General features: G+C 41.8%; 1 protein-coding gene across 3 annotated transcripts in view; it reads right to left on the bottom strand.

The window, feature by feature from the left end:
• The window catches only part of TEK (TEK receptor tyrosine kinase), a 106,467-nt gene extending 84,342 nt beyond the window's left edge, over window positions 1-22,125 (bottom strand). For 2 of the 3 annotated variants that reach the window (XM_043566795.1, XM_043566796.1), the window contains exon 1: window positions 21,529-22,124. In XM_043566795.1, the coding sequence (XP_043422730.1) occupies window positions 21,529-21,580 (52 nt within the window). In that variant the 5' untranslated portion in view covers window positions 21,581-22,124. Of the gene's footprint in view, window positions 1-21,528 lie in introns of all 3 variants that reach the window. The other variant, XM_043566797.1, reaches the window with a different exon arrangement.
• Between the last annotated feature and the right edge of the window lie 4,242 nt (window positions 22,126-26,367).

Raw genomic sequence — 26,367 nt, 5'->3', positions numbered from 1 at the left:
TCCACAGAGTGAGATATTGAACACCACCCAGCACGATAATGCTGCACTACGACAAAACTTATCTCACACCCTTGTTTCTCTTTTTCCCATGTAGTAAAGGACTTAACTTCCGGTAGGGGGCATGCAGTTTTAATCTGCGGTTTCTTTAATGACAAAGTCTGACTCCGTATTAAGGATGACACACATTATTTATAGTCTAAGGTCACCCCTGGAAAACAAGATTTACCATGTGCTCTAGGAACTAAAGTCCACAATCCCTGGACTTTAGTCCTAGATTTTAAAATCAGAATTTTAAAATATGACTAATCAGCCAAAGACCTAGGTTTCTTTTAAGTTTTTTAATGTTTATTTATTTTTTGAGACGGGTGGTGAGGAGAGGCAGAGAGAGAAAGACCCATAGAACCGAAGCAGGCTCCAGGCTCTGAGCTGTCAGCACAGAGCCTGATGCGGGGCTCTAGAAGAACCGTGAGATCATGACCTGAGCCAAAGTCGGTTGCCCAACTGACTGAGCCACCCAGGCGCCCCAAGACCTAGGTTTCAAATAGAATTTTTGATACTCCTAAGTTTGGTTTCTAAAGGAGTTAAAAACTAGATCAAACGGACTTTAGTTCTTGGACTGTGTAATGTAAAATGTATTCAAAAGAAGCCGAAATTTTTGCTCTAGTGTGTGTGCTTGAAATTAGAACTTGATTGCTGAGGTCTGTGCGGCTAATTTCAAATTTTTAATGTCTGAAAGGAATCAACACTCAAATGTCAACTTAGAAGGAAATACTTGCACATATGCAATAGATTCCCCCAAGGACCTATGCAATTTCAGGTTTGTTGGCAGTAAATCTCACAGAATAAATGAGATGATGTTCACTTCTAAATCAAGTATACAAAATATTAGTATCAATATAGTAACAGTTCATTCACCTCAAACTCTGCTTTTTTGTGAACAATCCTTCCCATAGCACTGACAAAAAAGTCAGCATTATCAACCTCATGACTTAAAACATACCCCCTCAAGGCACCTGGATGGCTCAGTTGGTTCGGCGTCTGACTTCAGCTCAGGTCATGATCTCGTGGTTTGTGGGTTCAAGCCCCATGTCAGGCTCTGTGCCGACAGGTCAGAGCCTGGAGCCTACTTCGGATTCTGTGTCTCCCTCTCTCTCTGCCCCTCCCCGACTCGTGTTCTGTCTCTCTCTCTCTCTCAAAAATAAACATTAAGAAAAAAAAAATATATATATATCCCCTTTATTCTGGAAGAGTCTTTCAAACCTTCAATCAACACTTTATCAGCCTTTATATACAGGTGTGATTACCCGGTTTCCGGTCTACAGTAAATGGAAGAAACAGATCAGCTTTCATATTTCAGTTTCAAAACCTGTACTCCTAACCAGTATTGGCTTAGCCAATAATTCCTCATACGGGATACAAGTCTATCACACCCAGCTCAGGGCTGTCTTTGCCAGAGCGTATCTTATAACTATGTTAGCAGTTCCTCGATGAGTTTTGTTGAAGCAAAGGCATCCTTCTACCAAGTGGAATATTTTATAGAAGGTAATATGTTAACCAAATTAAGGTTACCCTGATTGAAGTTGGTAAAGTAAGGGCATGGGGCCCAAGACCAGCAAGCCCAGGCCTCACCTTCACCTGCTGTGCAAGCCACACAGGTGTCCCTTTGGAACCCCAGAGCTCCATGAAGCAAATATGAGAGCCACTGGCTTACAGTCTAATGGGAGATTTGTAGACAGATCAAACACGTTCAGGTAATTAGTATGGATACAAATACTAAAGGGCAGCAGTAAACTGAGGACTCTGGCTTTCAGGTTTGGATGTGTCACACGGCCACTGTAATCACAAAGGAGGCCATGGTGCAAGACTGCAGAGGGCGCTGGTGGGCTGTCGTCCTCACCTTTCTCAAACTCCGCTGACTGTGGCTCCTAAGGTTTACAATGAAGATGGTGAGATGGAGGGCAAAAGACACAGCCAGAAGGACACGGCATTTTGAAAGATGCCCTTTGACACCAGGAGTTCTCAGGCATTCTCAACTGTTTCATCACCCGAAAACAAGCCAAGACTCTCTTCTTCATTAATAACAACACTTTTTTTAAATTAACAAATAATGCATATATGACATTCTCACCCCATTTCTGGTATTTACTCTCATCCAGCACACTTCTCTGAATCTTCACTTCATCCCTCAGGGTTAAGTTCTAAGTGATGAGAGGAGGTCCAGGGAAAAGAGGAAAGGATTTGTTTCAGGTCTTACTTGATTATTATATGGCAGCATCAGAAGACCTGGCTTAGTGCTGTGACTTCACTTCCTATGGCCCTTCTGGCTTATGGTCAATGATCCTGTGGTTGAGACCGTTTTTTTCCCCTCTTGCAGTTCCCATCCTAAAAGGGAGCCTGTACAACTGGGTTTATGCTTCAAGACAATAGTTAACAGATGTTTAAAGCCAAACAATCAAACCTAGCTATTTCTCTGCTTCTCAATCTATCTCTTAATCTTTCTTTCTCTCTTGAGCTCCCTCTGTATAATTTATATATTTTATTATTATTTTATGTTACTCATGTATTAAAATGTATTTAATATACTTACACATTAAAAGAGTATATAACTAATTTTTGTATTAAAATGTTTCTCTGCGTGTCCAAATTTTTCAACAGGAACATGTATTATTTTTGTCTTTTTTTAACTTTTAAAAAAAAAATTTTAATGTTTATTTATTTTTGAAAGAGACAGAGAGAGACAGACTGTGAGCAGGGGAGGGGCAGAGAGGGGGAGACACAGAATCCAAAGCAGGCTCCAGGCTCTGAGCTGACAGCACAGAGCCCTATGTGGGGCTTAAACCCATGAACCATGGGATCATGACCTGAGCAAAGTTGGATGCTTAACCAACTGAGCCACCCAGGCCCCCCTATTTTTGCCATCTTTAAAATTTATTTTTATTATTTTATTTATTTTTTTTCAATGTTTATTTATTTTTGGGACAGAGAGAGACAGAGCATGAACGGGGGAGGGGCAGAGAGAGGGAGACACAGAATCGGAAACAGGCTCCAGGCTCTGAGCCATCAGCCCAGAGCCTGACGCGGGGCTCGAACTCACGGACCGCGAGATCGTGACCTGGCTGCAGTCGGATGCTTAACCGACTGCGCCACCCAGGCGCCCCTATTTTTATTATTTTAGAGAGATAGCGTGCATGAGCTGGGCAAAGGAGCAGAGGGAAAGAGAGAGAGACACAGAGAGAGAGAATTCTAAGCTGGCTGTATGCTCAGCATGGAACCTGATGTGGGGCTCCATCCCACAGCCCTGGGATCATGATCCAAGCAGAAATAAAAGGTGGGATGCTCAACCGACTGAGCCACCCAGGGGCCCCTTTTTGTTATCGTTTTTGTAATCAAATTATTTCTGTAGAAAAATACACATTTTAAGGAAGCTAAAGTATACAAATGCTGTATTTTGAAGTAACTACCCAGAGTTCCAATTTGCATAGTATTTTCATTCCCAAACATCAAAAATCAACTGAATTCTGTGAGAGAAACATTTCTCAGCATCTCTCCTGGTCTTATTTCAATAGGTCATCTGAATGTCCCAATAAAATTATCCAAGGAAGAGAGTGTTCCTAGAATCTTTTTTTTTCTGTAATTACACCATATTAATAAATATCTTTTTTTTTAATTTTTTAACGTTTTTTATTATTTATTTTTGAGACAGAGAGAGACAGAGCATGAACAGGGGAGGGGCAGAGAGAGAGGGAGACACAGAATCAGAAGCAGGCTCCAGGCTCTGAGCCATCAGCCCAGAGCCTGAAGCGGGGCTCAGACTCACGAACCGCGAGATCCTGACCTGAGCTGAAGTCGGAGGCTTAATCGACTGAGCCACCCAGGCGCCCCATATTAATAAATATCTTGATAGTCATAAACATTATATGCAGAATAGATGGCAGTACTGATAAATGTGGGTCCTTTTATATTTATCTTTTAGGAAATAGCAATTTAAGCATGAAACTGATCATCACAAAGTATCTCTACAACTATGAAAGTATTACATTTGATGTTCTTTTTAGAACAGTCAGCATATGCATTTTTAAAAGATATGTCTTATTATGAAATCTCTGTCTTTCAACACCTATCCAAACACAGTAAGACAAAATGATTAGAAAGAAACGCTTTTACTCTCACTAACATTTTGATGTATATTCTTTGTTTTTTGCCCAGGGTATACAAAGAGAAACTGCAGAAACCAACATACATACTTCTTTTTCTTAGGTTAAAACAGAACAGTTTCATATCCTGAATTTTTACTTAATCTTGTTACATTTAAAATCTTCGGTAACATTTTGTTTACGGTGCTAAATTTCTATCTAAAAAGCTACAGTGTTGGGGCACCTGGGTGACTCAGTCAGTTAAGCATCTGACTCTTGACTTTGGCTCTGGTCATGATCTCCCAGTTTCGTGAGTTCAAGCCCTGCATCAGGCTCTGCAAGGGCAGCATGGGGTCTGCTTGGGATCCTGTCTACGCCCCCTCCTCCACTCACACTGTCTCTGTCTCTCTCAAAATAAATAAATAAACTTTAAAAAATAATTTAAAAAATAAAAAGGTGCAGTGTATTTTCATACACACTTATCTCATGTGTATTATTGAATATTCTCACTTGCTTTTTAATCTTTGCCAGTTTGATATAGAAAAACAGTCTCTTATTTTGATTTGATTTTAATTCAGAGGGTGAATTTTTTCACAAGACTATTAGCCATTTGTATTTCCTCCTCTGTGAATTATTTCTTCTTTTTCTGTTGTTTTCCTTTTTCTATCAGCTTCAAATGAGCATCTTTTATGCAAATACTTTAGTCTCCTATATGCCATATTTGTTGCAAGTATTTTTCTCATTTTTCCTTTGCCTTTTTATTTTGCTTATTAAATTAACAGTTTAAATATTTATGTAGCTATATATACTGAATTTTATTTTTGTGGTTTCTTTCACTGTTTTTAAGCCTAAGAAGTCTTTCTCCCTATGAAAAATCAATAAATATTCGCTTCCATGTTTTTTTGGTGGCTTGATTTTTTACATTTACTCTTTAATCCCTTTGGCATTTACTTCAGTGTGTGGTAACAGATGGGTTTTTTAAACAGTTCTTTTTTCAAAACAGAAAACTAATTTTCCCATAACTGTTATTCTTTTCTCCACTGATTTATATCCTTTATAGATAATAAAATTTTATGTAAACTCAGGTCTGGTTCCGACTTTTCTAAGTCTGTTAATCTGTGTCCCCATACTCTTATAGGGTACTCCACTGTTGCTAGAGTATTATACGCTGCCTTGAGAGCTATCAGAGCCATTATCTGGGCACCTGGGTGGCTCAGTCGGTTGACCATCCAATTCTTGATTTCGGCTCAGGTCATGATCTCATGGTCGTGGGATAGAGCCCATGTCAGATTCAGTACTGAGCATGGAACCTGTTTGCAATTCTCTCTCTCTCTCTCTCTCTCTCTCTCTCTCTCTCTCTCTGTCCCTCCTCTGCTCACATGCTTGCTTGCTCGCTCTCTCTAAAATAAACATTTAAAATAATAATAAAAAAATAAAAAGTAAAATAAAATAATAATAAAAAGATAATAGAGCTACTGCCAAGAATTACATTTTTCTCTCCAGAATTTTCTCAGCAGCTCCTTCTGCTTATTCTTTAAGATAAAATTCACAATTGTTTTAAGTTTCAAAAATAGGATCATTGGCAATTTTGATGAAAATTATTAGAAGTGTTTAGCACTTGTGATGAGGGTTATAAAACCTTGCTGCGAAATATGTAAGGAAATTACAGTAATTAAAAGTACCAATCAGTTTTGTGGAGGAAAACATTACAAAAGTGTCTCCTTTCCCCAAATCATCTGTTTAATGGAAATCTATTCACTTATCAAATATCTAGTGTGGCTAGGGCCTGGACTAGGCTCTTTAAAAACTGTAGAAACTGGGGCACCTGGGTGGCTCAACCGGTTAAGTGTCTGACTCTTGGTTTTGGCTCAGGTCATGATCCCAGGGTCTTGGGATCGAGCCCCGTGTTGGGCTCTACACTAAATGTGGAGCCTGCTTAAGATTTTCAATCTCTCTCTCTCCTACTGCCCCCCTCCCTTACTTGCTTCCTCTCTCTAAAATAAAAAATAATAAAAACAAATTAACTGTAGAAACCACGGATCATGTGTCCAAGATGAAAAAATATTCTGTTGGGAAAAACTGGCAGCACGAGGGAGTGGTAACTCATCCAGGACCTTGTACTTCTTTCTTGCCTATTCCAAAACATGGAAAAAATATTTTACTGAGTGACTATTTGGATAAGTGGGGAGTGAAGCATGGAGTAAAAACTCCCCAAAGCCATCCCAGTAATACAGGCCTCCTGCAAAGAGTCCACAGGAGAGGGAGCCAGGAGAGGGAGCTGACCTTTGGTGTGCTGAGTGCTATGTGCACGCAGGGGTGAAGTGCAATAGGCTGGAACAGGACAGGTGGAAGGGAGGGAGGTGGAGAAATCAGGAAGCTGGGAACTGGAGATGAACTTTGCCAGAGAAACAGAGAGATGTCTACTTGGGAAATTCATTCATTTTGCACACTGTACAACACAAATCATCCTCCCCTTCGACCTACTGGGAACTCTATTATTCACCAACACTACAGAGGTGGGTCCTTCCTCATGTGTTTGGTGTCTCAGAGGGCTGGGTCTCACTTTGACATGAACGTGGGTGAGAAGAAGTCTGCTTAAGGGCATCCAGTCAAATCCAGGCCACGTGGTATGGCACTGGAGGCAGAACCCCCTCCACCCTGAGCCCCAATCTGGCAGCCATACCGTCATCTCTTCAGGCATCCATGTCCACTGTCTGCTCAGTCAGAAATGCCTCTCGGAAAGCCTGATTTCCATCAGTGGAGCTGAGTGTCCCAGAATAAACTCACTTCTCTCTTTCCTGTGCCTGCCTGTACATCTGTGGAAACCTCATTACCGCCCGAGTAGAGTCACTTGTACCAACGGTCTATCCTCATTATTGGTTGATTCCGTATACTTGAATTTGCCTACAATTTATTTATTGCCTCAAAATCAGCACTCATGATGCCTTCCCAGCCATTAGAACGCACAGTAGAGCAAGAAAAACCCCGAGTCCTCAGATGCACGTGTTCCCAACTGTAAACCAGTATCCTCTCCACAGTATAGGTAGTGCTATTTTTTCACGTTTTTGTGCTTTTAGTTGGCAGTTTCACCATTTAAATTGCCTCCAAACAACTAAAAGGCACATCATAAGGAATACAGTCAATTGTTACCGTAATATAACAGGACAGGTGGTTGCTACACTTGTGGTGAACATACATAAATCACTACGTTGTATGCCTAAAACTAATGTTACACGGTGTGTCAACTATACTCACATTAAAAAAAAATTTTTTTTAAGACAAATCCAAAAGATAAAAAGAATAAGATAGCTCCCAGGCATAGTGTTGAAGTGCTGTTTAGTGTTCTTAAGCATGAGAAAGCTACGATGTACCTCAGGAGAAAACACATGTTAGATAAGCTCCTTTTGGGCTGCAGTTCATGCTGTTGACCACGAGTCCCATGCTAATGAGTCAGTCCTATGCATTAAATGATTTTCCTTTAAATGGAAACACACACAAAACTAGGTATGTATCGATTCGTTGACAAAAAAAGTTGCGACTTGCAGGGATCTAACACTGTGTCCATGATTTATAGAACGGAACTATTAGGAATGATGAGAATGTACTGAATGTCCACGGGCAACTCACACCCCAACAGCAACCTCCTTAGCAGCACGGACTTTATTTTATTCATCTTTACATCTGCTGACCCAGGGTGGGGCACAGAGTAGAAGGTCAAGAAATATTCATAGAATAGAATAGGCTGGGAAGGAAGGAGATGTTGAAATGGGATGGAATGGAATAGAATAACATTTATACAGGTTCTTAGCAACAGGGTGCTCTTAGGAACATAGGGAAACATAAGAAATAATAATGACAGTTAATATTTATTGAGCTTTTTTTTATGAGCCTGCACTTGCCAGGCATTTGACCAACTTATCATGGAATCCTTACCACTCTGCAGTGTGGGTGACACGATCCCCATTCTACAGGAAGGTGAAATAAATTGTTCAATGTCACACCATTTTCACCCTGGGTAGGGCTCCAACCAAGATCCATCTGGCCCCAGAGCCTGTGCTCATAACCACCTGGGGAAGGTGAAAATGTGGGCTTGGCAGGGGTGATAAACCATGAGTTCCATCAGAGAGTGATCTCTAGGAGAGGAAGAGAGGTTCTCTAACAGAAGTCAGTCTGAACCACAGGCTCTCCCCAGCCTTAATGGGAAGACAGTGATGCAATCAAAGGTGATTCTTTCCCTGCTGGCTGGCAACAGCACTAGTTTTTGTTTGATTCCAGAAGCAGCTGGCAGAATGAGTGTATTACTCACTTTGCTGATGGCTTATGGACTCCGGAGTCGTCAGTGGTCAGGGCTGTGTCCAGGCCTGCAGATTACCCCAGGCCTCTACATGTGGCTGACCCTTCTGCAGCTGTTGTGTGTTTCTGGCTCCAGTTCAACGCCTCTTGGCAGACTATTTGTGTGAAAAGCCCTGCTGAATCTGGGTGTGAGATACACAGGGGGAAGGGGGCTGGGAGGCACAAAGCAAGCCAGCACTGCCAGGGGCCTTGCAGCTGTATCCATTAAGCACTTAAAAGAGAAGGAAAGGAATTTATAAGTGAATGATCTGGAGGCTCAAACCTAAACAGAATAGGCAATTTGACGGTACATGGATTCTGCCCGAATTTATAGATTGCCTTCCACATTCTCCACTGAAGTGAAGAAACTTAGCCTCTAATGCACTGAGTGAGTTTAAACAAAGTACTGAACCACAGTGCTGGCATCTGTATAATGAGAAAGTTGAAGCAAACCGGTATTTCTTAAGGTAACAAACATTAGCTCCATACGATACTCAAAAGACAAAAAATAAAGGATTCTACGATTCTCTGAGGAGTTCGTCTTCAGAAATACTGGACCAGATAATCTTCTAAGACTTTGACAGTTCCACTATTCTGTTACTCTATGTAACAGTTAGTGTGTGGCCTGCCATAAAGACTTCTACCTCTGTTATCATGTTCTTGAAACTAAAATAATTCCCTAATTCAGGTAATTGGGGACCACATCCAGGGGCAAGAGAGAGTATCTGTCATGTAAGAGTTCTTTCCCTATCTCCAGACCTCTGTGTATCCTCTGCCAGTGTTAGCAGAGAGGACCTCACGCCTCCTCCTACCAGATCATGCCGCATCAAGCTTACAGAAAGGCACGTGGTAAAAGGAATCTTCCAGAATAAGGGACATCTCCCAGAAAGGAATTTATGCTTACCAACCCCACTTCCACACCTCCCACTTACTCCTCAACCCCAGCCCAGCGCCATTCACCAAGAATGCTTTGCAACACACAGCACCTAAGTGCCACATTCTCTAGTCCCTCCCTTCACCCTATTCCTGCCTCTGCACTTTTTGATGCAGCTAAAACTCCCTCCTCCCTTGGCTTCTCTCATTGAATGCCTCCAGTTTCCTTTTCCTCCACCCACTTACCCGTTGATACAGGTGTTCCCAGAACCAGTCTTCTGTCCTCTTCTTGGACAATCTCATTCCCTCACACAGCTTCACTCTACATCCTAATGACTCCAGGAAGGGTCTCTCTGGTCTGTCCCTGCCCACTCAGCCTAACTCAAACCAAATTACCGTCTTCCCAACTCATCTTCCTGGCTCTATCCCCTGCTACCTCCTTCAGTGGGCCCTGGAGCATAGCCACATAAAACTGCCACACAACATATTCCCCATTTTCATGCTTTTTCCTCTGCCTGGAATGCTCTACTTCTCACTTCCACTCCTGACTTTCCACAAAGTGTAATCCTATCCATCCATCTCAGATGTCACCCGCATGATGAGACCCCTGTTCTCTTCCAGGATTACTCCCTCCATTTTCCATGCTCCCAACATCTGCCTCCCATAAAGCAGAACTTTTCACCGAGCATATCACAAGCCAGTAGACGTCATGTGCCTCTCTTAGTCATCTTTCTAACTGCAATGCCTAGCAGATTCCCAGGACACAGAAAGGGCTCCGTAAATGTTAGCTTGAATGAGTGAGTATAACGGACTTACCCATTCTTATACTGGCTCACTATGCCTGCTGGTCTGCTGGCTGACTTGTGGGCCTATTTTGAGGGATGCCCCAGTTATGTCCAAGGGGTAAATTAGATCTTGTCTATGATTTAATAACAAATGCCCATTTTCCAGGTTTACTGGAAAAAGCAAGATTAGAGTCCTAGATAATCCTTTGACACAGGCTGATCACTGTAAGACTCTTTCACTTGGTTCATCTCACTGGGATAGTATTCATTACATGCCAAATTACTTTTCTATTTTCTTTTTGGACACAGAGTTCTAAAGAGGATTAGCTAACTAATTCAGTTAGAGCAGTATCTCCCAAAGTGCATTAATTTATGTACCACAGGCATGATCTTTGCTGAATATACATGCTGCTTGTACAATTATTCTATTAACCATTCTCTTTAGCTCATTTTTTTCTAAGCCTCATATTAAGAATATTCATTAAATCACCTGATTGATATTATAGATATATACACACATATATTTACACTTAGATACAAAAATAGATAATTTAAAATATGCTTCCAGGAAGCACATACAATCATCTTTTTCAGGCCAGCAGTAATATATAGAGCACACGTAGGGAAGCACTAGGTTGGAACATTTAATCCAACGCAAACCCATTTATTAAAGCATTTCTTGGGGCACCTGGGTGGCTCAGTCGGTTGAACATCTGACTTCGGCTTATGTCATGACATCACAGTTCATGAGTCGAAGTCCCACACTGAGCTTGCTGCTGTCAGCACAAAGCCCACTTTGGATCCTCTGTTCCCCTCTCTCTGCCCCTCCCCAACTTGTGCTCTCTCAAAAATAAACACACAAATAAATAAAGCCTTTCTCTGCCAGCCACAATACTACGTCTGGTGCTGGGAATATTGAAATGCCAACCACAGCTCACTAGTGGGTGACACCAACAAACAAACTGTTCATTGTCATCTACTGTTCTAAGTATGAGGACAGAGGCAAGCATAGGGGTGCCCGTATGTGACACTTCTTGGGCACCAATGCAAATCCACCCCACTCCACCTGCAGCAGCCACTTTAGGCAGGTGTCAAAGTAGCTCACCCAGTGCCCAGGCAAGTACATGTCTTTTCCTTTCTTGTGACTTTCTCCGGCACAACAGTACAAGATACCAGCAGTAACCCACTAGTTTCTTTTATCTACATAACCCTGAACAGAGGAAGGAGGATAGCAATGGATGAATGCCTCTCTTTTTCTTTGTGGGTAAACAGTTCTGAGTCTCATTGTATAAGGCTCCTCAGGATATCTGGGGTACCAGGCATCCATAGCAGTGACCAGCATATAACACTTCCTAGTACTGTTCTACTTCCCTAGTCCCTCACTCCTGCTCCCAAGATCACTTCCCGAATAATCTACCTACGCATATGCCTTTACTTCAGGCCACGTTTTTAGTAGAAGCCCAGGTGAAGGCAGGGCCCAAACCCACGCAAGAAGTTTAAGGAAGACTTCTCGGAAGAGCTGGGACCTGAGATAAACCTTGAAGCATGAATAAGTCACATGAAAAAAGGGATGGGAAGAGAGCATTCCGGGCAGAAGACACAACATACACAAAGGCACACGGAGGCTTCAAGAGTGTATGTTTAGAAACTGCAGAGCCTGGTATGGCTGAAATACCCCTCCAATGTGACATGAGGGACTGAGAATCGCAAGAGCCTTGCGAAGCAGGTAAAGACTGGTTTCTGAAACAGTGCCGACCACAACCAACGGCTACGACACCGTGCCCTTTGGATCTGAAGTGGTAGCAATGAGTAGTAACGCAGGTGGGTGTTTGAATCAACCCCCACCGATTAGAAAGTGCTTTCCGGATGTAAGAGGTACTGGACATAAAGAGGAATTCAGAGATGCAAAGGGCAAAGATGGTGGTGAAACGGGAGGAGAGCTGCTGCCACACATACATACTCTCTCTCTCTCGCTCCAGGATGGGTCCAAAAATCCGATAATGAGCTTAGTCAAAAATGAGACAACTTCCATTTGGAACTAACAATTCCACAGTAAATTGTCAAGAACTAGGAATTAGGCTTGGGATCAGTGCAGTGGGGACCTATAAATGACAAATCATCCTAGAGCCTCTGTTCAGTCAAGACAAGAGAAAAGAAGGAATCGGGAGCTGGCAGGAGAAAAGCTGGAAGAACTGTCTTGCTACCTAGGAGATCCACTGGAAGGAATTCTCCTGCCTGACACTCCAGATATTTAGAAAAAAAAAAAATCAAGAAACCACTCCTTTCACTCCTTTCTCTGAGACAACGCCAAGCTACGAAGGGTACTAATGCTGACTTTCACCAAGTGAAGCAGAGACCTCCATCTAGCATAGAATACGGGTTGCCTGCCCTCAAGGGTGAAGATGTGCCTTGCAAAGACCAGCATAAAGCAACCTAAGAGTCTCCAGCTTTGTTTATAAGCAAACAATTAACAGTGTTTGATTTTTTTGAGTGCTTGTCATGTACCAACACTGTACTAAGTACTTTGAAGTAATGTTTCTTTTAAAATCTTTCCTAAAACCACACGACTAAGTACTGTCATCAGCCTCCTTTTCCAGGAACCAGCCTGCGGTGACCATGAAACACTAGTTAGAAGACCACACAGTGAAGAGTTTAAAAGAACTCATAACTGGGCTTCAGGTCATTCTCAGTTTAACTCTTGCCTCTATCACTTCCTACTGAAACCATGGCATCACTCAGGACGATTCACTTTCAAAAGACAGAAACCAACTCAAAATTGTGGAAGCAAATAAACGTAACTGGATCCCATACTTGGAAGGTACAGGAGTGGATTTCTAAAAACCACTGCACTCAGCGCTCCAATAATATGGAGAGCCTGTCATGGTTCCAGGTTCTCTGTGCTACTGTCCTCATTCTCTCCTTCCAAAGACTAGCTTCCTTCAAGTACCCAGGGCAGCTGGTAGCTCTGGGTGCCCAGTGTCCTCACCAAAGAGAGAAAATGTTTTCTCATCAATTCCCCAAGCCAGAGTCTACCTGGCCCTGTTGGGTCATGCATCCTCCATCTGAACCAATGGTTGTGGTCAGATGAATGGCACACTCTGCCGTCACTGGCAGTCCCATCACATGGAGGGAAATCATAGCAGCTCTTAACACATAGGGATGCTAGGCATTCCAAACTAATGGATGTCTACTACGTTTTAACCTTGGGCAAGTCACTTTTGGAGCCTCAGTTCCACCATCTATTTAAAAAAAACGAATAATATCTATTGTGCACAGTTGTCATGAGTTATTAAAAATCATATGAAACACTTGGCACATAGAAACATTCAAGCTACGGTAGTCATTTTTGTTATCTGGTACTATTATTGTTTTGTGGTTGTTTTTCACACAGGGATCAGAATTTGAAGCCCATCCCAGATTCCCAGATGTCTAAAGCAGCCCTGTCCCCAGGGCGGAGTCCCCTTTGGCTCTGCAGCCAGACGCCTTGCACAACCCAGGCCCTGTGTGCCAAGGTTAAGCTGGTTCACCATCTGACGGCCGCAGAGCAGTGAGTGCCTCCCCAGCCCCAGCAATGTCAATACTGCCTTCCTGACTCCGCCTATTGTATCTGGAGAAAAGTGGCCGAGCATTGTCTTCCAGCACTCCCCCCAGGAAGCATGATATCACCCTCTAACAAAAGCGGGAAAGCTGACAGATCTGCTCAGATGGGTGTGACCACCACATACACCTCACTGGTCAAGCCCCGAGCAAGGGCTGTGGCAAGCAGAAAGTGAACAGCAGCCGCCCACAATGTCCCTCATCTGGCTGCCTGACAGGCTCCCTGTCACATCCATACCATGTAAGACAGGGAACCAACCAGGCAGAAGGAATGCGCTCCCTCCCATCAACGGATGTATTGAAAAGAGTCAGGACTCTTTCCATCTGGCAGACCCACATCCCCACACCTGCCCCTGCAGCCGGGGGAAACGAACATGAAGAGAAGGACGGTCCGATTCCCGAAGGGACAAGAAGAGTGGGGGGCAGGGTGCAGAGGAAAGCAGGCATGGCTCAATCTAAAAAACATTCCCCACGTGTGCTGTGAGTTAAGGAATGGTCTGGCCAGACCGGTGGGAATTGGGTTATCGGTTTGAAATTCCAGAAATAAGGGAGGCAACTTTAGACATTCCCTTTCCTGAAGGCTGGGAGTGATGCCAAATGATCCTCTGACATCCCTTCCAGTCCTGGTCCACACTGTTAGGAGTGCGGCTGGCTCCCTGTAAAACCACACACCTGTAACCTGGTGCCACCACGCCAAACCCAGACGCTGTCAGTCTGCTGCCCCAATCCTTCTCTCCTCTTTTTATTTTTTTAATAGCAACTGTTTTATTATCTCTCTCTCTCTCTCTTTTTTTTTTAATGTTTTTATTTATTTTTGAGACAGAGAGAGACAGAGCATGAATGGGGAAGGTTCAGAGAGAGGGGGAGACACAGAATCCGAAGAAGGCTCCAGGCTCTGAGCTGTCAGCACAGAGCCCGACACGGGGCTCGAACTCACGGACTGTGAGATCGTGACCTGAGCCGAAGTCGGACGCTTAACCGACTGAGCCACCCAGGCGCCCCTCTTTTTTTTTTGAGAGAGAGCGCAAGTGAGCAAGGGGTAGAAAAAGAGAGCAAGAGAGAGAAGCAGGGCTCACTTGAAGCGGGGCTTGAACCCCCAAACCATGAGATCATGACCTGAGCTGAAATCAGATGCTTAACTGACTGAGCCACCTAGTCGCCCTTCCTCTCCTCTTTTTAAAACTTTCTTCTTCCTTAGCTACCACAACACCAATTCTCTAAAATTCCAGGAAAGAAATCTAATTGGATTTGCTTTTCCTACCAATTCCCTGATTGCTGCCCCCACTTGGCTACTTTCTCCTTTTTGTCCCTTCACTTTATCTTCATATATGTCCATGCCCATGGCTTCACTTCCCATGAATCAAGGGCGTTTGTCTCAAGCCCTTGCCCAGTCTCCTTCATCTGAGCTTCACACTCAGAGACCCAAATTTTGCTAAATATTTTCCCTTTACATGGAACTTCAAAATCAACACATACAAAATCATTATTTGCTCCATCTCAGCCCATCTCCAACCAGTTCCTCCTGCCATGTTTCCCAGCACAGTGAATGGCAGCACCACTACCCAAACCAGAACAGTGGAACTATACTTATTCTCCCCCATTTCTCTCAATCTCCCAAATGCAATCAATCACCAAGCCTTACAGTTTCATCTCCTCAATACTCTCAACCCCCCTGTCCATCCAGGCCTTTCTTCCTGGAGTGTTGAAAAGCCACACTAGTTCAGGCCTACAGGCTCTGCCAGGTCAACCCATCTTCCATACTATTATCACAGTAATTTTTCCAAGATAGACATCAACTATGATAGGACAAACACCATACTAAATTTCAACATGTACAGAATGAGGTACAAGTTACTTAAAATGCCCTACAAGGCCCTTCCTGATCTGACCCCAAACTTAATTCTCCATTTCCACCCTACATTCCAGCCTTACTCAACTTTCTTGACCTTTACCTGCTATTTCAGACCCCCTGCTCTCTCTAATGGGAAGTTCTTTCTTGCCTTTTCTTTTTTATCTTCTTAGTTTTCCAATCATTTGATAACGAGCAATTCCTAACTACAAGTGGCAATAATTGGCAATAGTCACAACTATTTAGGGAGTTCTTGCAAAGTGAGGAACATCTAAGCTACAGACTCATTTCAAATATTATTAAGTTTATTTATACTAAATTTAGCAACTAATGAAGTCGATATTCTATGTTTTTAGACATTTATGCATAACTTAGATTTTAAAGTTTCATTTTTTATTAGTGGAGCCAAAAACAGTTTTTATAGCTCTTGAAAAGCTAGATTTTATATATATCCCTATGATAACATTTATCACATCATCATATAATTCATGTGCCTATATTCTTCTTTCCTTCTAAACTGTGAATTTAGCAAGGGGGAAAAATGACTCATCCTTTTTTGCATTCCTGGAATCCAGTACAGGACTTGGCTTTGTGAGTAAATCCTCAATAGGTCTTCATTGACTGAAATGATAGCTGAGTAAAGGAATGAAAAAATGAATAAACAAAAGGCAGCCAACAATTCAAATGTCTATTGAAAAAAGTATACATACCTTTTGGGTAATATTCAACAATCAAATACCTTGTATAAGGTAAAGGCCTAGTTAAAGCCACTTTCATGAGTGTATTTTTATGTTTCACACACATTAAATGTGTGAACATTAAATGCAACACACTATAAAGAATAAAAAAGAAGTATTATCTGTTGTTAAAGATGTTAAAGGCTAATGGAGCTAAATCTATGTGCCCAAAGCTCAAGACACAGCCTCTATGAGAAGGGAACTCAGAATTAAGGGAAGGAGATAATGAGGAAGAGCTGACCCAGGCAAGTTGAGTTCAATTTTGTTTGCAGAGAAGGCATGGAGGATGTCATTCCCAAATGGATGGAACAGCATGAACAAGAGCCATGAGGGAAAAAAATGTGTAGACTGTAAATATGGGCCTGATGGAAGGAGAAGGGCCAAGAGCAGGGATGAAGGGGTAGGTGAAGGGAAGCACTGAGATAGTAGCCCAAGTGGGGAGAGACAAGCATAAAACTTGAGGAATTAAGTTATTTAAAAAAAGAAACTTTTTAATGTTTACTCATTTTTGAGAGAGACAGAGAGAAAGAGAGACAGAGAGCAAGTAGGAAAGGGGCAGAGAGAGAGAGAGACGCAGAATCCCAAGCAGGCTCCAGGCTCTGAGCTGTCAACACAGAGCCCAACATGGGGCTCAAACTCAAGAATTTCGAGATCATGACCTGAGCTGAAGTCGGCACTTAACCGACTGAGCCACCCAGGTGACCCTATGTTGAGTTATTTCAGAAAGAGACTGCTTACATGAGCAGTGACTCCCTTACATGCTAGAAAAGATTAAACCAGTCTGGAACTAGCACAGAGGTCCTCAGATAAATACTCCCCTTTTTTATTACACTAGCTTCATTTATTTAGAAAGTTCTTACCGGCTAAGCTCTCTTCTTGCATTATCACACTTGATCCTCATAACTACTCTGGGAAATACGTATTCTCATCCATAAGAGATGAGAAAATGGTGTCTTTGAGAAATCAAGTAACTTTCCCACTGTCATCCAATTTGAGCTTAAGCCCAGGTCTGTGGCTTCACAATTCATACTCTTAACTCTTTCTCCTGCCTTCTTGATTAGATCCACCTCAGTCCCATAAAGGAGTGTCTTTGGAAGAGCCAAGATAGCACATGTGCAGGTACACTTTTTTCTCTCACAAGTCATGTGGATTGAGTTGAAATTCGGGAAACACACTGTTTGGTTTCAAAGGTGTTGGTGGCTTTTCTGAACTCACAGAGAAATAGTAAAATGGAAGAAATGTGAAAGACAAGTATAGTAACCATCAGACTCCACATCCTTCTGATGTTCCTGATAGATACCACCCAACCTATGCCTGAACACTCTCCAGTGTGGGAGTTCACTCTTCATGGGGATGGTGATCCAATTTTTAGAAGGTTTCCATCAATAAAGCCTAACTCTCTTCACCCCTCTATCCTAGATCTGGCAAAATACACTACCTATGGGGTCTTGTACATGGAAACCCTTAAAAATGCTGATCTTGGTCTCTTTTCCCTGGCTAAATAGTCCCATATAAAATGGTTTCTAAAGCACTTACCTTCCTGCTTGTCCACTATGTTTACTGCCAAATTTCTCAATGTCTTCAGTGTTTAATGGGTATTCTTTGAGCAGTACAGTGATTACCATTTCTAATTTGGGCCTTATATATCTACTAAAGTGAACTGTTGCAGCTTATAAATTACCTTTTCAGCAAGCAGAGCACATGTTGGCATCTATGAATTTTGCGTATCACCAAAACGTGTTATTCACTAGGAATTTGAATAAACAGGGGCACTTAGGTGGCTCAGCTGGTTAAGCATCTGACTCAGTATCAGCTTAAGTCATGATATCAAGGTACTTGAGTCTGAGCCCCACACCAAACTCCGTGCTGACAGGGCAGAGCCTGCTTGGAATTCTCTCTCTGCCTCTCTCTCTCTCTCTCTCTCTCTCTGCCCCTCCCCCACTTGCTTTCTCTGTCTCAAAATAATTAACTTAAAAAAATTTTTTAATTAAAAAAAAAGAAAACTCAACAAACCAAGTCTCTCTCACACTGAACATACATACATCCATTTATTGAAACCAAACTCAAGACTTCACATTCGTCTATTTTAAAGGGCTGTCTCTTGACAGCCTAGACAAATCATTTGAATCCAGGTTCTATGCTCTGACTGATAAGCCATCTACAGGGAATAAGCAGGTTACACAATTACATACCTATCTTTTTAGGAGTAGTCAAATAGATAACGTCAGAAAAATTTGGAGCCCACCCATATGAATCTCCCAGAGGACATAGCATAGTCCTCTGAAATGGCCTTGGAAGAGTTCTTCCCTCCTGGAGGGTGTCTTAGAAGAGTTGGAGCTCTTGCAGGAAGCTCTCCCAGCATAGAGCTGAAAGGGAAATGCTGACATTTCCAACAGAGACAATGCTTAGGAGGGAGCATCTGTGAAGAGCGCAAAACTCCTCCCTGTGCGAATAATTCCCAGGTGTGTCTCTGGTCCCAGCTACTAGACCTCCACCCTTGATTACTCACACTTAATATAGCCTTCCAAGACCAGCCCTAATGAGAAGGTTCCCTCTGGGACCACTTCCCTGACCTTATAACCGAATTTCCACTGTCATTCCAGATAAGACATCTACTATTTGTGAACCCAGGTTGTTACTTAAAATGTCAAAGGAAACAACAAAGAGATATGAAGGCATACTACTAGAGACTTCCCAGTGGGTCGGCGTTGATCATATAGGACATACTATGATAAAGCAGAAAGAGTAATTTGTTGTATTTTGTATTGCTATAAACACAACTCTTTAGAGAGAACAGCCTAGTTTGGTGAGGACGGGAGAGTGGGGAAAAGCTAGTATGTTTATTATAACTTGTTTGTAAGCTGAAATTGGCCATGATTCTCAATGGGGAGGGGAATGTACCAGAATCTAGGTAGGTTGGGGAAGTCTTCTGAAAATTATATACCTCTTCCAAACCTCTTATGGATATCTGCCACCCAGAGCCACCTTCACTGAGGCAAATGTGACATATTTTTTCAGTCTTATTTGTTACAAAAAAAAAAAAAATCAGAAACAACCCATTGGAATAGAGAGAAAAAAACACAAACCATAAGTCCCTTGTTCCATTACTATGGTCTACCAGGGGAGTTTGGTGCAAAGAATGGGCTCCTATGCTTGTAGATATAATCATGCTGGATTCTTGTCGCAATTACCAAGCTTTGTGTGTTCATGTCCATGGAGAGTTATACTGGGAAGGGAACTTAGGATTCCAATACAACAGACCTACCCCAGAAATCAACCTTGCTAGTGTCACCTTTCCTTTTCAATAGGAGGATGAAATCCCTCTCCTTGGGCCTCTCCCTGTTGAATTCAGGGCTATGTTTCCAGGTAACTAAGGTCTAGACAGGGAGCAACTGTTTCAACCACATAATTTTTTGGTCTGATTTTATGACAGCTCTTCTAAGCCTAGACTACAAAGTGCCATGACACAGTCACTTTGAGGGGCAAACAGTGAATTAAAACTGTGTGTGTGTTGGCATGTGTGCACACGTAGGTGATTTAACTTATAAAATAGCTCAGACCAATGATAGACCCTGGGCTTTGCGTTACTAGAATCCCTGGTGTAGAATTAGTTCCAGATTTCATGTTACTCATAAGTATGTCACACAGAAAAAAAGCCAAACAAAAATGGAATCATGATAATTCTTTCATTTAAAGGTGCATATAACAGGAGAAATTAACACTTCTATGTTAATATAATTTCTACATAAATAGTGAAAGCATCTCAGCAACTGACATTACACGTTCTTAGTCTCAAAATATGATTAAATCCTCAATATAACTGGGTGTTGAAAGTGATCTGAAATGCTATAAACAAGTTACATGCAATTCTTTTCTCTTGTTGGATTAATTTTTTGAATATTTAATAATTTCCAAACATATAGAAAAGTATGAAAATAATGTAGCACAAACTTATGTGTATGTTCAGATCAAATTCTAATAATATAATATAGTCTGCAACATTCAATTCAGTATGTTTGTCCAATTCCATTTCCAGTATCATTTCTATCTTCATTACAATAATTAGAATGTTTTCAAACTAAAAGGGAGAAACCTAAGGCGATTAGAGTTGTGATTTGTACTTCATGTTTGGATACCACTTTCAGACAGCGTCCCTCAGGGTGGGTAAGCATCAGAGGCATGCCACTGTGTGGAGAATCTGGGCAACACACACACCAGATCTAAAAACATGCAAGCCAACCATTCCTTAGCCCTCCAACAGGCTTTGGTCTTCTCCTGTGCCCGGTAATCTAGATAAGTGCCCCAACTTTCATTTCACTGGGCCAATAAAGACTTTATAAATTACTACATGCCAAGTATTTTTTTTAAAGAAACAGAAAATAATTATATAGCCATGACCCAAGGTCTAATAAAAACCCAAAAAGCCTAGAATTTGATTGCTTTAACTAAAATAGGATGTGGCTAGGGCCCCTGGGTGGCTCAGTCAGTTAAGCATCTGGCTTTGGCTCAGGTCATGATCTGGTAGTTCAAGGGTTTGCGCCCACATAGGGCTCTGTACTGACAGCTCAGACCCTGGAGCCTGATTCAGATTCTGTGACTCCCTCTCCTCTGTCCCTCCCCTACTAGTGCATGCTCTCGTGCGTGCTCTCTCTCTCTCTCTCAAAAATAAATAAATATTTTTTAAAAATTTGTAATAGGATGTGGATATGACATCTTTATAGAAAAGCATCTTTGTTCTCCTTTAAAAATGACAATCTGTACATTGCCTTAAGTGGGTCCCCATAATTGTCTGCATGAATTTCATTTTTTAAAAATTATGCAAGATTTTTTTTGAAGCAGGTAAAACTGGGTTTGTTTTTTTTTTAATAAGGTAACAATCCCAAATGAGGAAGAGTAAAATAATGTGCCATAGTAAGTGATTCTCCACAAATAAAGTGACCTGATCAGTTCTCATAGGGTCTGTGGCAACATAGGGGGCAAATAAGCGGAAGGGAAACTCTCGAAAAACTCAGTTCCAAGCCACAAAGACATTGCATTTTAATCCTCACATCTATTAAATGGAAAGTCCTAGAGAAACAGTGCCTATAACACAGCTGCCCTTTGTTAACCAGAACTAAATACTGGTGAGAAAGCCCAGTATCATTAACTGTTAAAGAAAGAAAGAAAAAAGAAAAAAAAACTAAAAAATTAAATTAAAAAAAGGCAACAAAGCCAAACCTTACCAGAAAGGAGCAAGCTGACTCCATAGAGAACTAAGCCAGCTAAAGAGTCCATGCTTCCCCAAATCTCTCCATCCAGTTTCCGCAGATGTGCATGAGGTCCCAAGGATCCTTTCAGACACCAAGAGGTTTGTGACTTTCCATTCGCATGTTCTACTGGGTCCTGTTTACAAGTCAGAGGCAAGAAGGAACAGCACAGAAGCAGGCTGTAACAGTCTCATTTCTGTCTGAGCACAGGGAGTTTTAAGTTCCTTTTTCCTGTTTCCTTTGTAGATTAGGATGGGAAAGTCTGTATCTTAAAGGCGTTTGGTATCAGCAGGGCTGGGGGCACTGAAAGCCCTATCCATCTTGCAATTCATCAAAACACTTCTCTATTGCTGTTGCTTCTGCCGCTGCTTTTGCTGCTGTTGTGGGGATAGAGGAATTTTTGTTGGAAGTGTGGGTCCTGGTCAGCGTTTTCAGAAACAATAGGGGTATCCTCTCTTAGGCGGGAAACAGAATAACAGCCCTCCACCTATGTGTGGTATGCGATGATCACCAGCCCTTCTCAGCCTCCAACAGCTCTCCCGGGTCCACCTGGGATCCCTGACAGAAGGGGCTTCTGGGTGTGGGGCGGAATTTTTGCTTTTGTTTTCTCATTTTAACCCACATGGGTTGAATTGGGAAAGGAAGGTTTCTGTGATGAGAGAACACAACCCGAAAGGCAATTAATTTGGATAATTACCGGTGAGGTCAATGTGCAATGCAGCCACGGAGACCAGAGTCCAGAATTGTTAGCCTGTTTTCTTTCACACACATGGTTTATTTCTTGGCCAAGAGCCCAAACATATCCATGCTACTGGCTATAGCTTTAATTTTTGCTAACAATTCATCTGAAGGTGATCTCATTTCTTAAAGAACTTGGCCTAGAAGGATTTTGGTAATGAAACGGATTTCATGGTTCTTGGCCAACAGTGTTTCAGAAGCAAATTATATACAAAACCTTAAAAATAACTGGTGTCAAAACCAAATGTAAGGGATTTGATTTGGGATCAAAAGAGCATTCCTAAGAGCAGAGAGAATACATAGGCCAAAAGAAAAAGAGCTTTTGGAGTAACCATATCTAAAATGAGATCAGAGATCCTAAATTTATCCAGAAGATAGTTTCTCCATAACACAAACTATGACTTCAGAACCGGGTGTCATTGTTTTTGTTCACCCTGCCTTCATGCCCTAGGAAAGAGCCGTCCGCTCCTGCTTTCACTGCTCACCATAGGAAAACAGAGACGCTGCTGGCTTTGCCACATTTCTCTCCCAGGTTTTACCACATCAGTGACAACTCCAGGACCAATGGATGTTTCCAGCTGGGGCAGTAAAGTGCAGGTTTTTTTTTTTTTTTTTTTTTAGGTTTATTTATTTTGACAGAGAGAGCAGGGGAGGGGCACAGAAAGAGAGAGAGAGAGAGAGAGAGAGAGAGAGAGAATTCTAAGCAGGCCCCACGCTCTCAACTCAGAGCCCGATGTGAAGCTCGAACCCACAAACTGTGACATCACGACCTGAGCCAAAATCAAGAGCCAGAAGCCTAATCAACGGAGCCACCCATGCACACTGCACAGGCAGTTTTCAAGCAGACCTGGGTTCAGATACTTACTCCACCGCATGTTTACTTCATCTCTTTGATTGTCAGTTTCAACAGCTGTTACAACAGCACTAATATCTCCAACCTGGGGATTTTAGAGAGGATTAAATGAGGCTGGCATGATGCCTATTCATCGAAGGCTTTCATTAAATGTTAATATATTCATTTCCTTAGTCTTTCCCTTCAGTCTCTGATTTTGGTCCCAAGGGATTCCTCCCAAAAGCCATTCTCTCATCTTATGAAATGGCTTTGAGTTTGGTTTTGCAAGGAACCAGGCTGGGAGTGGGGGATTCTGAGCTCTACTCCCAGCTCTGTTCTTCCTGTGAGGCCTTGGACTAGTCATTTCCCATCTGTAGGCCTCAGTTTCCTCAACTGTAAAATAAAGGGTTTATACTGGATGTGACTAACTTCCCTCCAATTGTAACAGCTTGCAAGTCCAAATGACTAAGCTGTCCCTGACAGCATGTCCTCCTAGGTTCCCAGGTCCTCTCCTCTGGGCTGTTCAGAGAAGATGCTAGCTTTGTGTCTGTGTCACTGCAGAACCTGAGAGGGTCACAAACGTGCTCTATTTTGAGAACGTGGTGGCTGAAACTTTGTGAGGTCCTATGGCCCCGGGCCATACGGAGCAGACTTGGAAAGCCTTGGAAATAAACAAATTCCAGGGCACCTGTCTCCTCAGCCACAGCTTCCTTTGTTTGTGCTTGATGGCCACACAAGGAAGTCATTGCTCACATTCCCTCCTGTTGGCTACTTCGTGTGGGACAAAGATGCTTCTACCTTCCTTTTCTGAGCTGCTTCCCTCTGTTATGCAGAAAAGCACCTCACTTTCATTCGTCCCCCATTCTCCAGAAAGATCTACTCTTCCCGTGAATTGTTAATCAAGTTCTCTGTCCTTCCTTTCTTCAGAATGAGTGACTCGGTTTCATCCTGTGCTCTGTAACCCAGAAATGTTGTTCATGTTAGAAAAGGCAGTGTTGCTCCATTATGCAAAAAGAGCTATGTAGTTTAATCTCATCTTGCATGCAGTCCTTTCTCGTGCTATCCAGAGTATTGAGTCCATTTAATAAATAACTGCTAAATTTCCCTAGCCTATGATTGTATAGCTAGGCAAAAGGCTGAGCAACTTCTCTCTGGGATATCTGAATCATTAGCATGTAAATTCCAGGTGTAAAGTGAAGATTACTGTGGACAAACCTGGCCAAACATTCTCTGCTCCAACTTTCTGCCCTGTGGATATTAGAACATGAAGAACCAATCAAGGAACAATAATACAAGGTTCACCACACACTGTGGGGCCGGTAGGTCAGCAGAGCTGACTGGCAACACGTTGGGAAGTTGCAAAACTGGATGGCATGCCAGAATTTCCAAGGGAAGGGAGAGGCCACTTCCACGTCTGGACAGGACTCTCCCCAGTACATAACGTATTAAGGAAATACCACATATTTGGACAAGCCACAACCCTTCTCTAGAAAGCTGGCTATGGCCATCATAATGGCATCTCCATTCCCTGAAGAGCCTTGTTGGGGGCCAGCTGGATCAGCTCTCCACCCGTAGCAGCTTAGCTGGACAGGTTGAAATCATCTTCCCACCCTTGCCTGACAAGCTCCTAGCTATCCCCTTAGTCTCCGAAAAGTGTTCTTTAACTGCTCAATCCACATTAGGTCTCCCCCATTCTTCTCTCATAACACTGTGTCTTTTTGTCCATGGTAGTGATCACAACTGGTAATCATACATTCGTGTCGTTGTCTCTTTAATGTCTCTTTCCTCCCACAAAGTCTAAGTAATGTGCTCAGCTGTGGGTAGCCCAGAGAGTATTAGAATCCTGGTCTTGGCTTCCAATTTTTGCAAGTTTAATATATGACTCTTTTTTTGCATAATTCATCTTTAGACCACAACGTGCAAAAAAGTAGATAAATAGAAATATAGGAAATATCATAAACACCAACATGGTATACTCAGACCTTAGGAAAGTATGTGAAATGAAACTTGGACAGATAATGGGAAAAGTCTGATAACACTGAGAGATGTAGTCACTTCTCATTGTGCTTCCAAAATAGTAATAGCTAATATCAGGACCTCTGTGCACTCCATAGCCTTGCTCCAGGGAAATGAAAAGGGGCTTCCTCATGAGTCAAGCACACTCAGTTTAATTTTATTTTTCCAGACATTACTTAAAGCAGAACAAAAAAGAAAAGCAAACCAGCAACGAGGAAACAAAATAAGCAAACGAGGCATTTGGCTGGTTTGTTGTTTTCTATTCTCTGGTTTTTGCACTTACTATATGAAAAACATCTTTAGAAAACATTAAAAATCTTTGAAACAGATTAACAAAAATATCAATTGACAATCAAAAAATGTGAAGAGGTATGGAAAGCATACAATGTTACTAATATACTGGTATCCCACATCTAGAGGTCAATATCACAAATATGTAGCAAAAGCCACAGATGCATATCCTTTAGCTGAGAAAATCCACTTTTATGATATACCCCAAGCCAAAGTCAAAGACGTTACCCAAAATGTAGGTCTAAAGGCATTGTAAATTTTTTCTAGAGTTTATTTATTTTTGAGAGAGAGAGGGAGACCAAGTGCAAGCAGAGTAGAGGCAGAGAGGTAGAGGACAGAGGATCCAATGTGGGGCTTGAACTCACAAACCATGAGATCATGACCTGAGCTGAAGTCGAACACTTAACAGATTGAGCCATCCATGTGCCCTTATAAAGGCATTATAGAAGCACTGCTGATAATAATCAAAACATGGAAACAATATAAACGGCCAACAAAAATAGATTATTTATATAAGTCATGGTACACAATGAAATAGACAAATGTCAAAATATAGTGGAAGCTTATTGACAATAAAAGATATATATAGTATAAAGTATATAGTATATAGTATAAAGATATATACAGTATATAGTATATAGTATATAGTATATATATATAGTAAATATATACTATATATATATATATGTAGTATATATATAGTATAAAGTATATAGTATATAGTATATAGTATAAAGATATATATAGTATATAGTATAAAGATATATATAGTATATTGTTTATGGGGAATCAACATTTGATGTTGTATATTATATTTGATGTATACAAAATTTGATGTTGTATAGTTTTTTGTTGATTGGGAATCAAAGTTTGAACAATATGAAATGTATACACATATGCACACGTGCACACATATACCTACACGATACAATATATAT

This window comes from Prionailurus bengalensis, chromosome D4 (assembly GCF_016509475.1).
Source record: "Prionailurus bengalensis isolate Pbe53 chromosome D4, Fcat_Pben_1.1_paternal_pri, whole genome shotgun sequence".
NCBI classification, from domain to species: domain Eukaryota; kingdom Metazoa; phylum Chordata; class Mammalia; order Carnivora; family Felidae; genus Prionailurus; species Prionailurus bengalensis.
Note: the sequence above shows the minus strand (reverse complement) of the source record. Positions and strands in the feature narration are given on the sequence as shown.